The sequence below is a fragment of the Erinaceus europaeus genome, chromosome 9 (genome assembly GCF_950295315.1).
Source record: "Erinaceus europaeus chromosome 9, mEriEur2.1, whole genome shotgun sequence".
NCBI lineage: Eukaryota > Metazoa > Chordata > Mammalia > Eulipotyphla > Erinaceidae > Erinaceus > Erinaceus europaeus.
In genome coordinates, this window is record NC_080170.1 from 63,236,186 (window position 1) to 63,251,474 (window position 15,289).

At 38.9% G+C, this 15,289-nt stretch overlaps 2 protein-coding genes across 3 annotated transcripts in view; one reads left to right on the forward strand and one right to left on the reverse strand.

The window, feature by feature from the left end:
- Positions 1 to 15,289, reverse strand: part of SOX30 (SRY-box transcription factor 30) — a 53,858-nt gene that overhangs the window by 36,835 nt on the left and 1,734 nt on the right. For both annotated transcript variants that reach the window (XR_009551608.1, XM_007535598.3), the window contains exons 2-3: positions 13,030 to 13,269; positions 11,177 to 11,356 (exon numbers count right to left, since the gene is read on the reverse strand). Coding sequence is in view for 1 of the 2 variants with exons in the window: in XM_007535598.3 (XP_007535660.1) it covers positions 11,177 to 11,356; positions 13,030 to 13,269 (420 nt within the window). In the remaining variant the exon portion in view is untranslated. The remainder of the gene's footprint in view (positions 1 to 11,176; positions 11,357 to 13,029; positions 13,270 to 15,289) is intronic.
- Positions 5,712 to 6,321, forward strand: LOC103124839 (large ribosomal subunit protein uL22-like). The gene has a single exon (XM_060198059.1). The coding sequence runs from the start codon at positions 5,747 to 5,749 to the stop codon at positions 6,317 to 6,319; it is 573 nt and encodes a 190-aa protein (XP_060054042.1). The 5' UTR covers positions 5,712 to 5,746; the 3' UTR covers positions 6,320 to 6,321.

Below are 15,289 nucleotides of genomic sequence, written 5' to 3' on the forward strand. Positions count from 1 at the left end.
CAACTGTGTAAACAAAGAAGACATATGCAAATACTGGCAGAAATAGATATTTAGATTTATAGAGGAATAACAAAGGAGACCACCTGGGACCACAAAAGACAGGACTAGAATGACTTCAGGAACCCACCAAATCACCAGTGAGTGCAAACACGTGTGCTCATGGACAGAGAGGAGCCTAGGGAGAGATTAAGTGGATGGTAACAGTCTGGCAGTTTACCAGTTGAGACACCACCTCCAGTCTGTTTCATCAACAAAGGGACGGCTTTAAGGGAGGAGAGGACTCCCCTGAGCCTCACCAAATGCAACTGTGAGTCTCCACTGCTACTGCCCTCAGAAGCTGGAGCATCAGCAGGGAGGCCCTGTGCTGACACCAGGGGACAGAGAACTAAGGAGGAAACTCAGGAGAAGATCTATACCTCAGGGGCCTGGGACTGTAAAAAGTCTTTGCATAACCACTGGATTATCTCTGCCTCACCCTGCTTTAGCAGTTAGTGATTAAGCTAAGAAGCCTACTTATAATTTAAAAGCCCTCAGGCTCCCATAACCTACAGACAAAAAAAAAAAAAAAAAGAACAAAAGAGGCTTTTAAGCCACTGTGCTCCAACTCAAGGATTAAAATAATATTGAAACTCTTGATTTTCACAACTGTGAACCCTTTAATTACCATACTTAGACACAAGTCAATCCAGGCAAGAGTGATCAGTAATTTGAAAAGTACTGAGAGAGGGACCTCAAAACATACTATATAAAATGGTTAAACCAACAAGAAGAAATATTGGAAAAATGAACCAGTACAAGAGTCCAGCTAAAAGCCTCCCGAAGGCTAAATCACAAAATAATGAGATCAACATCCAAACACTAGTTAAGGAAATAATCACAGGAGTGAGTAAAGAGTTTGAAAGAATTGTCATCAGAAATGCAGAAACAACAAATGAGACCCTCGAAGAAATTATCTCAAGGTTATTAGAGAGCTGAAAGCAGAAATAGCTGAGCTAAGAAAACAACTAGCTGAACAAGCTAAAACAGTATCAGAACAGGGTAACAAAATAGATGAACTCCAGAAAAAAGTAGAGGGGAGAGAAAATAGAATAACTGAGGCTAAAGACAGAATTAGCAAGATTGAGGACAAATTAGAGACAACTAAAAAAGAAGAGATCTCAAAAGGAGAATAAGAGGTAATGAAAACAACAACAAAGACCTATAGGATGACTACAAAAGAAATAATACATGTATTGGCTTACCAGATGAAGAAAGAGAGGGAGGGGAAGAAAGCTATTCATAATAGCTGAGAACTTCTCTTAATCTAGACAACGTAAAAGACATAAAGGTTCAAGAAGCCCAGAGAGTCCCAGACAGAATTAACCCAGACTTAAAGACACCAAGACACATTATATTTAGAATGGAAAGGAATAAGGATAAAGAAAGGATCCTGCCTAGATATAGATAGACCAGATACCATAAGACAGAGCATATGTTCACATGTATCTATAAATTAGGGCAAAATATATACCTGAAAGTAAAAATACACAATAGTCTGTAGTGAGTCAGTATCAAGTTCATAATGAAATAGTGTCTACTTAGACATAGATACCCTGCTCACCTACTTTCTATTACAGTCCTCTCACTCACTCCAAAGCTAACCTTATCAAAGCAAGGACTGCAAAAGCTGAATAAGGGCAAGAGACTGGCATACTTTAACGATGACTCTTTAGTCACTATCAGGCCACCCCATCAGCTGGGGCCCTATTTGGGGAGTCCTGAGAGTCCCAAACAGACTTGATGGGCCTAGAACCCGAATAAGTCCCTCTTTCCATTGTTACTGGTCATTTCTATCAGGAACAACACAATAAACACCTTTGTGGGCCCCCAAAGGACCTTGCCCTCAACTAGGATCAACAACAGAAGTGAATGTTCCATCCTCCTAAGGGAGGTTGGACAACATACTCTATGCTACACCTAAGAAAGATGGGTCGATATTGGGGCAGCTTGGAATGTTCCTACTCATGACAATAGAATGTGAGCTCAGATCTATAGGGATGCAGAGGTCACACAGGCTCCTAAGCTGATTATGGGCCCCAGATCACATCAGATCGATGGGGTTTACAGTCAATAATATTTATACCCCTTTCCCATATTAGGGAGCTACTCTCTTCCCTGATCCAGCTTTCTGTTCCTTTTCCAGCCATGACATCATCTCCCCAGACAATAACTTGGATCCACATGCATATCATATTTCAGGCTCAGGGGCAAAAGAAAAAAAAAAAACTAGTATAGCCACAGGCCCTTTGGAATAGATCTAAAATATGCCTACTAGCTATCTACAGAATGGAGGACACCCCTCCCCCAACTCTTCATCTGCACTATTCCAGTCCTTAAGTCCATGATTGGTCAACAATTTGTTTGGCTTTGTATGTTAACTGTCTTATCATCCACCAGGTTCCAGATGCTAGCATGATGCTGACCAACTTCCCTGGACAGAGGACCCCACCAATGTGTCCTGGAGCTCTGTTTCCCCAGAGCTCTTCCCCACTAGAGAAAGAGAAAGGCAGGCAGGGAGTATGCATCGACCAGTCAAGGCCCATGTTCAATGGGGAAGCACTTACAGAAGCCAGACCTTCAACCTTCTGCATTCCACAATGACCTTGGGCCCATACTCCCAGAGGGTTAAAGAATAGGAAAGCTCTCAAGGGAGGGGATGGGATACAGAGTTCTGATGGTTGGAATTGTGTGGAGTTGTACCCCTCTTATCCTATGGTTTTGTCAATGTTTCCTTTTTATAACTAAAAAAGAAAGGATCTTGAAGGCTGCAAGAGAAAAACAAAGAGTCACCTACAGAGGAAAATCCGTAAGATTAGCAGCAGACTTCTCCACACAAACACTACAGGCCAGAAGAGAATGGTAAGATATCTATCGAGTACTCAGTGAGAAAGGCTTTCAACCAAGATATTTATATTTATAGATTGTCTCTAAACATAATATGAAACTGCTTACACTGGTTAAGAAGTAGCTGGCCATCGGGGAGAGAGGACAAGACAGCACGAAAAACTAGTATTTCATTCTATATCTATTGATACCATTTTGATTCATAAACTTAAATGTGTTCATTTTATTACTCATAGGGGATTTAGTGTAATCACAAGTCATTTTTTATTTTGTATATTCTTCTATAGTCAACTAAATTATGAATGATATTTAATTAAGAAAGCTAAAGAAACAATAAATTTATTTGGTTTTACTGCATTCAATGTAAACAAACACATACAGAAAAAAATCCCCAGTAAAGAGCAGGCCACAGGCCAGCAATCTGTGCCAGGCATGAATGGCATAATGGCATAGTACTGCAGCAGAGCAGGGCAGATACAGCAGAACTTTTTCAGGGTCATTAGATCTTTTTATTCCTGAAGAAAGGACTATGGATTTAGTTGCTGAGTTACCCAGAAGACACAATCTAAATGTAATAATTAGTTTCCAAGAAGTATAGAGATAAACCAGAGTAATGGACTCATGACTGATTCTAATATAATTAGGCCTTTGCTAATAAACAAGATAAAGCTCAATAACAGACTTAGAAATGTCTCACTGGAGACTAAAAGGGTGGTAGCTCTTGTCTCAATCCCCCCCTTCCTTCTTTCCAGATACCTCTCTTAAACCTGGAGATGGGAGTATTTAGGGACATGCCCATCTGTTTCAAAATTATCTCTGACCCAGGGAAGTAGAAGCAACACACAAGCAAGGTATGAAGCTGTCATAATTCACAGTGGATGAGTGACCCCACCCATCTTTAAGGAACTGACCTTAGCTAGGACTTTCCTGACTAATCAAGATTAAATACTTCCCTCAGCACCTGTGAAATAGTGTAAATCTTTGTTATTATTTGCTTGTCTGCTGCCCAACACAAACAATGAAATTGGGAGCTTGAGGATAGAAAGTATGTTTGTATCACCAGTATCAAGCACAAAACCTAGTTAAAATATCAATAATTAAGAACAGTATGGCTAGGTGAAATAATCAACAAATAGTATACATACAGCCAGTGACATGGTATCAAGAAACCTAAACCTCATCTAAAGGATGACTTGCAAAATCTCTCCACATTTTAGTAATTACTACTGTACTTAAGACATCTGTTCTGGGGAGAGTGGTGGCGCAACTTGTTGAGTGTACATGTTATAATGCTCTAAGTTCCCGGTTCAAACCATTGGTCCCCACCAGTAGGGGGAAAGTTACACAAGTGGTGAAGCAGGGCTGCAGGTTTCTGTCTCTCTTTCTCTCTACCACCCCTTTCCTACCCCATTTCTGGCTGTCTATCCAATAAGTAAATAAAATTAATACAAAAAAATAATTTAAAAAAATGACAGGAGTCAGTCAATAGCGCAGCAGGTTAAGCGCAGGTGGCGCAAAGCACAAGGACCAGCATAAGAATCCGGTTCAAGCCCCCAGCTCCCCACCTGCAGGGGAGTCACTTCACAAGTGGTGAAGCAGGTCTGCAGGTATCTTTCTCTCCCCCTCTGTCTTCCCCTCCTATCTCCATTTCTATCTGTCCTATCCAACAATGACAACAATAATAATAACAACAATAAAACAACAAGGGCAATAAAAGGGAATAAATATTAAAAAAAAATAACACTCAAAAAAAAAAAAGATGGGAGTCGGGCAGTAGCGCAACGGGTTAAGCGCAGGTGGCACAAAGCGCCAAGGACCGGGTTAAGAGTGGGGTTCCATCCCCCGGCTTCCCACCTGCAGGGGAGTCACTTCACAAGCGGTGAAGCAGGTCTGCAAGTGTCTTTCTCTCCCCTTCTCTGTCTTCCTCCTCCTCTCTCCACTTCTCTCTGTCCTATCCAACAATGACATCAATAGCAACAATAAAAAGGGGCAACAAAAGGGAATAAATAAGTATTAAAAAAAAAAAAGACATCTGTTCCTGTGGCCTGCAAGGCAGCACCATAGATATGGTGTTGGGACTCAAACATGAGGTCCCAACTTTGATTTCCAGCACAAAGTGTGCCAGAGTGATGCTCTTGTACATACACACATACACAAACACACACACATACACACACCATTAATAAATAGATCTAATAAGTTTTTTTAAACATCTTTTTTGTTCAAGATATCTTTTAAAAGCTATCTCTAATACACATATTTTTTCCTTCTGTCCAGTACAAGAAGCCTTTGGTTTTAGTAAGAAAGTATGATTTTTCTTTTTTTTTTTTATTTAATGGAGGATTAATGTTTTACATTTGATAGCACATACATGCATAACATTTGTTTCCCACATAACAATACACCCCCCACTAGGTCCTCTGTCATCCTTCTTGGACCTAGTCCCCCCACCCAGAGTCTTTTACTTTGGTGCAATACACCAACTCCAGTCCAGGTTCTATTTGTGTTTTCTCTTCTGATCTTGTTTTTCAACTTCTGCCTGAGAGTGAGATCATCCCATATTCATCCTTATGTTTCTGACTTATTTCACTTAACATGAATTTTTCAATCTCCATCCAAGATCAGCTGAAAACAGTGAAGTCACCATTTTTAATAGCTGAATAGTATTCCATTGTGTATATATACCACAACTTGCTCAGCCACTCAACTATTGTTGGACACCTGGGTTGCTGCCAGGTTTTGGCTATTACAAATTGTGCTGCCAAGAACATATGTGTACACAGATCTTTTTGGATGGGTGTGTTGTGTTCCTTAAGATATATCCCCAGGCTCTTCCCTCAAGCGGCTTAGGTGACCCCCCACAATGGTCCGCTACTCGCTTGACCCAGAAAACCCAACGAAATCATCCAAGTCTAGAGGCTCCAACCTCCGCGTGCATTTCAAGAACACTCGAGAAACTGCCCAGGCCATCAAAGGCATGCATATCCGAAAAGCCACCAAGTATCTGAAGGATGTCACTCTACAGAAGCAATGTGTGCCATTCCAGCGCTACAATGGTGGCGTTGGTAGGTGTGCCCAGGCCAAACAATGGGGCTGGACTCAAGGTCGTTGGCCCAAGAAGAGTGCTGAGTTTCTGCTGCATATGCTTAAAAACGCAGAGAGCAACGCTGAACTTAAGGGCCTAGATGTAGATTCCCTGGTCATTGAACATATCCAGGTGAACAAAGCCCCGAAGATGAGGCGCCGAACTTACAGAGGTCATGGTCGGATAAACCCCTACATGAGCTCTCCCTGCCACATTGAGATGATCCTCACTGAAAAAGAGCAGATTGTCCCTAAACCGGAGGAGGAGGTTGCACAGAAGAAAAAAAAAAAAGACATATCCCCAGGAGAGGAATTGCAAGATCATAGGGTAGGTCCATTTCTAGCCTTCTGAGAGTTCTCCAGACTGCTCTCCACAAGGGTTGGACCAACTGACATTCCCACCAGCAGTGCAGGAGGCTTCCTTTGTCCCCACAACCTCTCCAGCATTTGTTGCAGCTACCTTTTCTGATATATGACATTCTCACACAGGAATGAAGTAGTATCTCATTGTTGCCTTTATTTGCATTTATCTGACAATCAAAGACTTGGAGCATTTTTTCATGTGCTTCTTGGCCTTTTGGATCTCTTCTGTGGTGAATATTCTGCCCATGACCTCTCCCCATTTTTGGATGGAGTTATTTGTTTTCTTGTGGTTGAGTTTGGCAAGCACTTTATATATTTTGGTTATTAAATTCTTGTCTGATGTATGGCATCTAAAGATCTTCTCTCATTCTGTGAGGGGTCTATTTGTTTGGGTAGTGGTTTCTTTTGCTGAGCAGAAGCTTTTTAATTTGATGTAGTCCCATAGGTTTTTGCTTGCCTTAGTCTTCTTTGGAATTGGATTTGTTTCATTGAAGATGTCTTTAAAAAAATTTTTAACTAAAAATGTTGATGTTTATTTTCACAATACAAACAAAAATCACTTTTTTTTGTCCCTCTTACTCCAAAACTATTCTTTCTTCGATAGGAAGGAGGATCAAATCTTCCTTGCCATGCTGGCAGAAACACACAGAGTCAAAGCACCATGATCTCCTGGTGAAGTACAATAAGTAATAAAAACTGAAAGAAGTTCTTCTCTCTCCTTATCTGTCTGGTCGAGTCATTCCAGGCCGAATGGACACCATAATGGGACGGGCAGGAGGTCTCATCACTGGGTGCCCAGGCATCATTGGCATGTGGCCTTCCATTGGTGGCCTCATTCCAGGAGCTGGTCCTACAGGCATCATCCCAGGAGTAGGAAGGCCCATCATTGGCATCATGGGAGGGCCTCCCATATGCAGTGCAGGCATCATACCAGGGCGAGGAGGACCTGCTCGTTGAAATGCAGCGGTTGTTTTTGCTCTGAGCCTGTCCTTCCATCCATTTTTTATAGTAGTCTTTCACATTCTCTTTGTCTTTTCTGCCACTGCAGTGTGTTTTTCTCACAGATGGATAGTCATGGGTGAGGTATGCATCACAGTAATCATAGTAAAACTTGGTCATGTTGCTCAGCAGGCCATTGGAAACGCCGGTCCAATGTCTTTAAAATTTATGCGGAAAAGAGTTCTGCCAATATTTTCCTCTAAGTATCTGATAGATTCTGGTCTAACATCCAAGTTCTTGATCTACTTGGAATTTATTTTTGTATTTGGTGAAATACAGTGGTTCAGTTTCATTCTTCTGCATGTTTCAATGCATTTTTTCCAGCACCATTTGTTGAAGAGACTCTGTTTTCCCCATTTAATAGTCTGGGCACCTTTGTCAAAAATTAGATGTCCATAGGTGTGGGGGCTTACTTCTGGGCTCTCAATTCTATTCCACTGGACAGTGTGTCCACTCATGTCCAGTATCAACCAGTTTTGATGACAACAGCCCTATAATACAATTTGAGATCTGAGAGTGTGATGCCTCCAGTTCTATTCTTTCTTCTCAAGATTGTTTTGGCAATTCTAGGTCTTTTCTGTTTTTTTTTTTTTTTTTTGTAGCATTTGTTCTATTCTCCTAAAAAATGTGTTTGGGATCTTGATGGGGATAGCATTAAATTTGTATATGGCTCTGAGTAGTATATTCATTTTAATGATACTAATTCTTCCAATCCATGAACATGGAATATCTTTCCACTTCTGTGTGTCTTTTTCACTTTCCTTCAGTAGTGACTCATAATTTTCAGTATACAAGTAGAAAGTATGATCTTTCTAGGCAAAGGAAAACTTAAATTACAGGAATTGTACAGATTGTTGATATTATCTTAGTTACTAAAGAAGGGACTCCTCTTTTAGTTGCTAACAAATGTTCTTTTCTACCAAAGAAATTTCTATTAAACCACAGTTACCAGTAAAGCATGGAGTGCTAACTCATACATTCATTTAATTCAACAAACATTCACTAACACAGAACCAGCACTATTTCAGTCTGAGGTGAAAAATTAGGCCCATAGAGAATTAAACAGAAGTATAGTACCACAAAAGAAATAAATCCCATAATATGTTAAAATACTTTTATCAATACTGGCATAATGGCAAGTTCACAGACGTTTTAACTGAAATTAATAAAATAAATACATGTAACAAAATCTTAGAGGGCATTCACCAAAGACCCATAGAGAAACTAAAAGTTAGAATTGAGAGGCTCCTGGGTGAAATGGAAACAAATGGACAGATCATCTCTGGAAAGTCAGTGTAACTGCTAGCTATTGGAAGCGGTGACTCTGGAAACTATATAGCTCAGTGAACCTTTTTTCCATAACTGAATAGCTGGTGGAATCTATATGACATCTTAGTACACAAACCTTGCTAGGAAAAAGAGAGCAAATTATTTCTGTAGGAGGTTAAGTCATACCTATCTTAATACCTTTATTGCATGTGAACAACGCAAAAATAAATAAAAGTTCACCTGCTGAATCACTTCCCTAGCTGCACAAAGTTACCATAGCTTTAGCTTTAGAACAGAACATAAGATTAGCAGCAGATAAAACTCTGTAATTACTATAAGGGCATATATTTGGGAGAAATTTTCTAAAATGTGCTTGCATGATCTTTGTCATTTGAGATTCACAAAAGGAATCTTTACTGGCAATGTGTATCACGAAAAGATACATTCTTTAAAAAGGGGGGGCGCCCACAGGGCCTGCAAAATAGCTCACTTGGATAGTGCATTTGCTTAAACATGTGGCATGACCCAGGCTCTAACTACCACACAAGCAAACTTCAGTGCCATGTTGTGTTTCCCTCTGTTTCTATCTTTCTTTCTGAAAAGTCTGCTTATAGTAGTGAAGCCCTACTGACATTAAAAAATGTTGGGCATTATACCAGCTCCCCTGCATTACTTGATACTATGGCCTATTTACATAATCATTGTTTTGCCTGAAAGATCCCCACCCATGCCTGCAGGGTACATTAATCCGGCCAGCTTTCTACCTTCCCAGAGTGCCTTGTTTTCTCCATCCCCTTTCCTAGCCAATCCCGTTCCCAAGTTGCCACTTCCATTTTTACCCTATAAAGCCCACTGCTGTTCCTGGTTTCGTTCTCTTTCTCTTCCTCACTCTCTTTTCTCTCCCGCGTCTCGAACTGGAGAAGGGCTGGCCTGCAGAGCAGGAGGCAGCCATTGCAGTTCAGCACCACGTAGCCTAACCCACTGTGCTCACATCTGACTCTGGGACTCCCGCATCAATAAACAATTTTATTGCCACATCACCTCGAGTTCCTGGATCCTCTCTCCCACCCACAATGCTAGCCCAACAATAAAAAGAAAAAAAGGTCATGATCTTGGCACACATTTGATTACTGTTGTGTATGGCTCTGATATGCTTCTTGTAATTCTTACCTAAACTAAAGAAGTGCACAATCATGAATGCAAGAACTGTATCAAGTAGAAGAGAATCTTTCAGATTCTAGCCACCCCATCATATCTCAGAATTGCTTGAGTTAATATACTGTACAAATTTTCAGCTACCACAAATGATAATGTTGATAAATTCATCCAGGAATAGAACACATAAAGTATTAAACAGTAGACAGAGGCAAATAGAAGAAAGGGAGATACTGGAAAAGGCAGTAAAGAGAAGAAAAACACAGACTATGAAAGCAGAAATAAATAGTAACAGACAAAATAAAGGAGATACTATCAATAAGGAAGAGAGGCATGTTGGCTGTTTAGAGGTGGGGGGAGAACAGCTGCTTGAGCCTAAGACATCTTGGATGTGGTTTTGCTCTGCTAATTTCTAAAATGCTACACTGGAAAAAAAACATTGAAAATGCATAATATTCATAAATGAATTTGGAGAAGTTGAGAGAGAAATATCTTGGGAACATGTGATAACAATGAATATGTAAAGCTCTCCCTATGAGATGGTTTTAAAAGGCTCTGGAATGTTAAGATAGCTCTAGTGATGAGGATGCTAAATCCTCAATTTGGGATTCTTAAGAGCAACAGAGAGGAATGTTGTAAATAACTGACAATAGAAGAGAAAGTTAGAGAAAGGCAATACAGGAGCCAAATATTGATTAAAAAATAGATTATTTTCATTGTTTTTCCAGAGCAGGGAGAAAGCAACCTTAGCAAATCAGGTCTGAGACACAATGCCTTATTCCCATTAGCAAGACCATTTTCATACTAATAGTAAAAAACGAAGAAAGAAAAAAAAATACACCTAATTTCCTATTAAATTGTTTCAGTCACTTCCTAGACTATCTGCCCAATTTATGGACATATCTTAATTTGCTTAAAAGGTCTGGAATTTTTACACATGGAATATTTGCTACTCTAGCAAGCCAAATGCTTTGATGTCTACTGAAAATTTCCTTCTTCACTTTAATGTTTTCACTTCCTTATTGATTTTTAAAATATAAATTTTTAGATATTTATTTTCCCTTTTGTTGCCCTTGTTGTTTTATTATTGTTATGGTTATTATTATTGTTGTTACTGATGTCATCATTGTTGGATAGGACAGAGAGAAATAGAGGGAGGAGGGGAAGACAAGAGAAGGGAAGAGAAAGACACCTGCAGACATGCTTCACTGCCTGTGAAGCGACTCCCCTGCAGTTAGAGAGCTGGGGGCTCGAACTGGGATCCTTACGCCAGTCCTTTCGCTTTGCACCACATGTGCTTAACCCGCTGCGCTACCACCCAACTCCCAAAATATAAATTCTTAAGCTAATAGGAACAAAAATAAGGTAGGTGAAATTTTCACAACCATTTCAAAAACTGTAACCTATAATCAAATCAACTCACCAACTGGATGAGCTATGGTGTTCTGTAGGCTGGGAATTACCACAGAATAGGTAGGTGAGCGGTAAGGATATATTGTTGTAGGATTTGTAGAGATGATATTCTGTGTGGTACCAGAAAATACATTGGAAACACTGAGAGGGAAGCGTTTTCGCTTCCCTGGACGAGGCTGATAAACCCAACCTACAAACAAACAAAAAAAACCCTTATTTTAATTTGGGCCTACAAGACCTTCAAAAGTTCTTTTCACATTTAACAGCAAACATCAGAATTTGTTTAAATAAATGATCTTCTAAAGTATCATTCAGTTCTAAGATATGATTATTGCAAATTTTAGCATATACATCCATACTGCTCTCAACTAGAGGTAAATATTATAATCCATGGTTAGTAGTTATAACTCTTAACCATATGTAGTCATATGTTATAATTTGTAATTCAAAAGAGGAGTTAGGGCAAATAAATGTCCTATATCCAGAGGCAAATAGAGACTCTACACTAGAATCAACATTAAAGATATGGAGCAGCCTAGGAGGAAACACAGTGCCAAAAGTACTGGACTTGCTAACACAAAGTCTTAACTTTGATCTCCAGAATCGTATGTACCAGATCTATTATTCAATAAGTCTTTTTCTTTTCTTTTTTTTTCTTTTTTTTCTTCCAGGGTTATCACTGGGGCTTAATGCCAGCACTACTAAATGCTCCTTCCTGGTGGACATTTTTTCCTTTTTTTTTTTTTAATTTTATTGGGTAGGATAGAGAGAAATTGAGAGAGGAGGGGAAGATAAAGACACCTGCAGACCTACTTCACTGCTTGTAAAACAACCCTCTTGCAGGTGGGGAGCCGGGAGACTATATCCCGTAGATATCCTTGTACTTGATACTATGTGATACCAGTGCACCACCACCCAGCCCCCAATAAATAAATCCTTAAAGTTTGAACCCCAAAGCTTTTATTTATAAATCAACATCCCAGAAAGAAAATTATTTATCTTCTACTTCCTCACTTTTGATAAAATTGTCTATATTTTACAGTAGAACTCAAATGAGTCAAATTTTATGCCTAGTTCAGGAAGAGTCAATCTCCTAGATCTGTCAATATCCACAAACAACCCTATTTCCTCCCAAAGTCAAAACGACTGTAGTAACAGTATGTGTAGCCACTATATAACTAAGAGAATCACTGAGTTACTAGTTCCTTATGGTTGTTGCCTCTGATAACTCAGCACTGCCAACCTTTCTCTCAGGACTCTAGAAGAAAATCACTTTCCCCACTTTCCAGTCATACATACTCTGTGCATCAGTCCCAACTTAATCTCACCTTTCTCACAGCTAGGGAGGAATCAGATTCATATACAACTATACCACGATCTATCAGTGATAAAGTAGAATTACATTCTGATAACCACGTAATAGTAAAAGGGAGCTTTAATAGTAGTACCTGAAATTTCATTGTTTTTTTAAGTGTGCCAACATATTTTCCTCTTACTATGAATTTAATACTTCAGTTTCCAGTACATTTGAAAAAGTACAGCCTAGACTTTCAGAGTTTTATCTTTATTAGGTTTATATCTACACATGCAATTAAATACAAACCAGAGCATGGCCTCTGGTTTGTATTAGTTGGCAAATATGAGACCAGATAATCTTCTACTTATTTTTACTTCAGGGAATTTATGCCCAGAATAAATTCAATCATTACTAAAACATTGGTCATTAGTTTCTATATTGTACATACAGATTAGAAAAAAATGTGCATTTTTGTCTTTAGATCTCAATCTAACCTAATCTTTACCTAAATAAATTAATTTAAAATATTTCAGAAAGAGGCTTTGTTCATTTGTTCATTTGATTACCAGGAAATTCCTCTCTGTGTTTTTCTTTAATCTTTTGTGCTTCATCATAATACGGCTTCTTTTGTTCTTCACTAAGTTTGTTCCACTCTAATCCGAGTTGGACACTGATTTCTGCATTGTTGGCTGCTGGGTTTGCTTTGGCTAGTGCTGGCCGGTGGATCCTTGCCCAAACCATAAATGCATTCATTGGTCGCTTCACATGACCATTTCTGTCCTTACTGAAGGGAGTATCTGGTATTCCTATATGATAAAGATTAAGAGATTGGATCAGTGCCCTATACTTAAACACACACACACAATATTAAAGTGAATTTCCATCTATATGTATTTTTTAAACACTTGGAGAAAATATAAACAAAGAACTGCCAAGTATTCCAGAATTCCTTATATCTCTGAACTAGGCATTCTAAACTTAGAACCACTCTTCTCCCCAAAGAATAATCTTGTTGGCAATATTGTATTGTATTCACGTTGAAATATAATAAGCTGCTGGTTTACTACATCTTTGAGCTTTAACAACTCTAACAATTGTTAGTATTTAGTGTATTTCTCATTAAAAATATCCTACTACTAGGAGACAAGGGTTATGTACTAGGTAAATATTCTGTAAATGTTGAAATAAGTTCATGTATATGCCAGTGAACTGCCAAATACTTATAGTGGCATATTTATATTACAGAACAACATTTCTTTCTTTCTTTTTTTCTTTCTTTCTTTCTTTCTTTCTCCCTCTCTCTCTTTTTGCCTCCAGGATTATCACTGGGGCTCGGTGACAGCACTATGAATCCACTGCTCCTGGAGGTCCTTTTTTCCATTTTATTGGATAGGACAGAAAGAAATTGAGAGGGTGAGATTAAGATAAGAAACCTGCATACCTGCCTGCTTTCCCCACTGCAGGCAGGGAACCAGGGGCTCAAACACAGGTCCTTGCCCTTGGTACTATGTGTGCTTAACCCGGTGTACCACTGCCCAGCCGCTTCCCCCCCCCCCCATATTTCATTATGTTGATGAAGTTCCTGCCAATGTATATTATCAATACTAGGCCCATATTCTGGGAGAAATCTAAGAGGAAAAAAGAATAAAAGTAACTTTTGTAAATGCATATAGCCAGTGAAATTACAATGTAGTTGGCTAAAATCACCTAGTCCATACATAATTCACCCCCAAAATTATATATCCTTGTTTTATATTGTTTCTACATCAGAATTAGTTAATATATGTATAAAAAGTTAATACACAAAGTATAAAAAAATTTTCCTTTCTCTTTTTATTTTTTTTATATTTATTTTCCCTTTTGTTGCCCTTGTTTAACATTGTTGTGGCTATTATTGTTGTTGTTATAGATGTCATTGTTGCATAGGACAGAGAGAAATGGAGAGAGGAGGGGAAGACAGAGAAGGGGAAAGATAGACACCCGCAGACCTGCTTCACCGCCTGTGAAGCGATTCCCCTGCAGGTGGGAAGCTGGGGGCTGGAACCGGGATCCTTAAGCCGGTCCTTGTGCTTTGCAACACATGCGCTTAACCCACTGCGCCACCGCTCGACTCTCAGATTTTTCTTTTCTTTCCTTTAGAAAATGAAAGCAAAGTTTAAAGACCACTGAAAAGGAGGGCTGGGTAGCAAGACTGAGTAAAGAAAATAAAAACAAAAATAGTAAATACAAGAATTAATGTTTCCTCTCATTTTATCAACAGAGGGAAAACATGAATGAAAATGTACATAATTCTGTCCATGAAAATCATTAGCATAGGGTTCGATATGAATTAAATTTTAAAGAAATTTCTATTTATGTATTTGGAAAATAATCAAAACCTGGTATCTGTGATTGTTGTTGCTGTAACTGCAGCTATTTCTTTGAACAAAGCTAACTTATTACAGTATTTTCATTTTCAATATTTCTGTATAACTTCAATATTCCTAGAATCATCAAGTGATACATTTAATCATGCATGGCTTTCCCCTTAAGAAATATTAACTTTATGAAGGCAGGAACACAGAAAAAATGGGCCAAATATATGTATAGATATAGATAGATAGTTACAAAGTCAACCCTTATTTGTCACTTTGGAAGAACTACTGCAGTTCTAATGCAGGGGGTGAGGACACAAAACTCTGGTGGTGGGAACGTTATGGAACTATATACCTCTATTATAATTTCGTAAATCAATATCAAGCCACTAATAAAAAAGAAAAAATGTTAACACCCAAGATAAATCACCTTTAAATTCAGCACAAGCTCTTGCTAGTCCCATTTATTAAG

Coding starts and splice junctions, on each gene's coding strand:
- LOC103124839 (XM_060198059.1), top strand. CDS start 5,747: ATGGTCCGCTACTCGCTTGACCCAGAAAACCCAACGAAATCATCCAAG.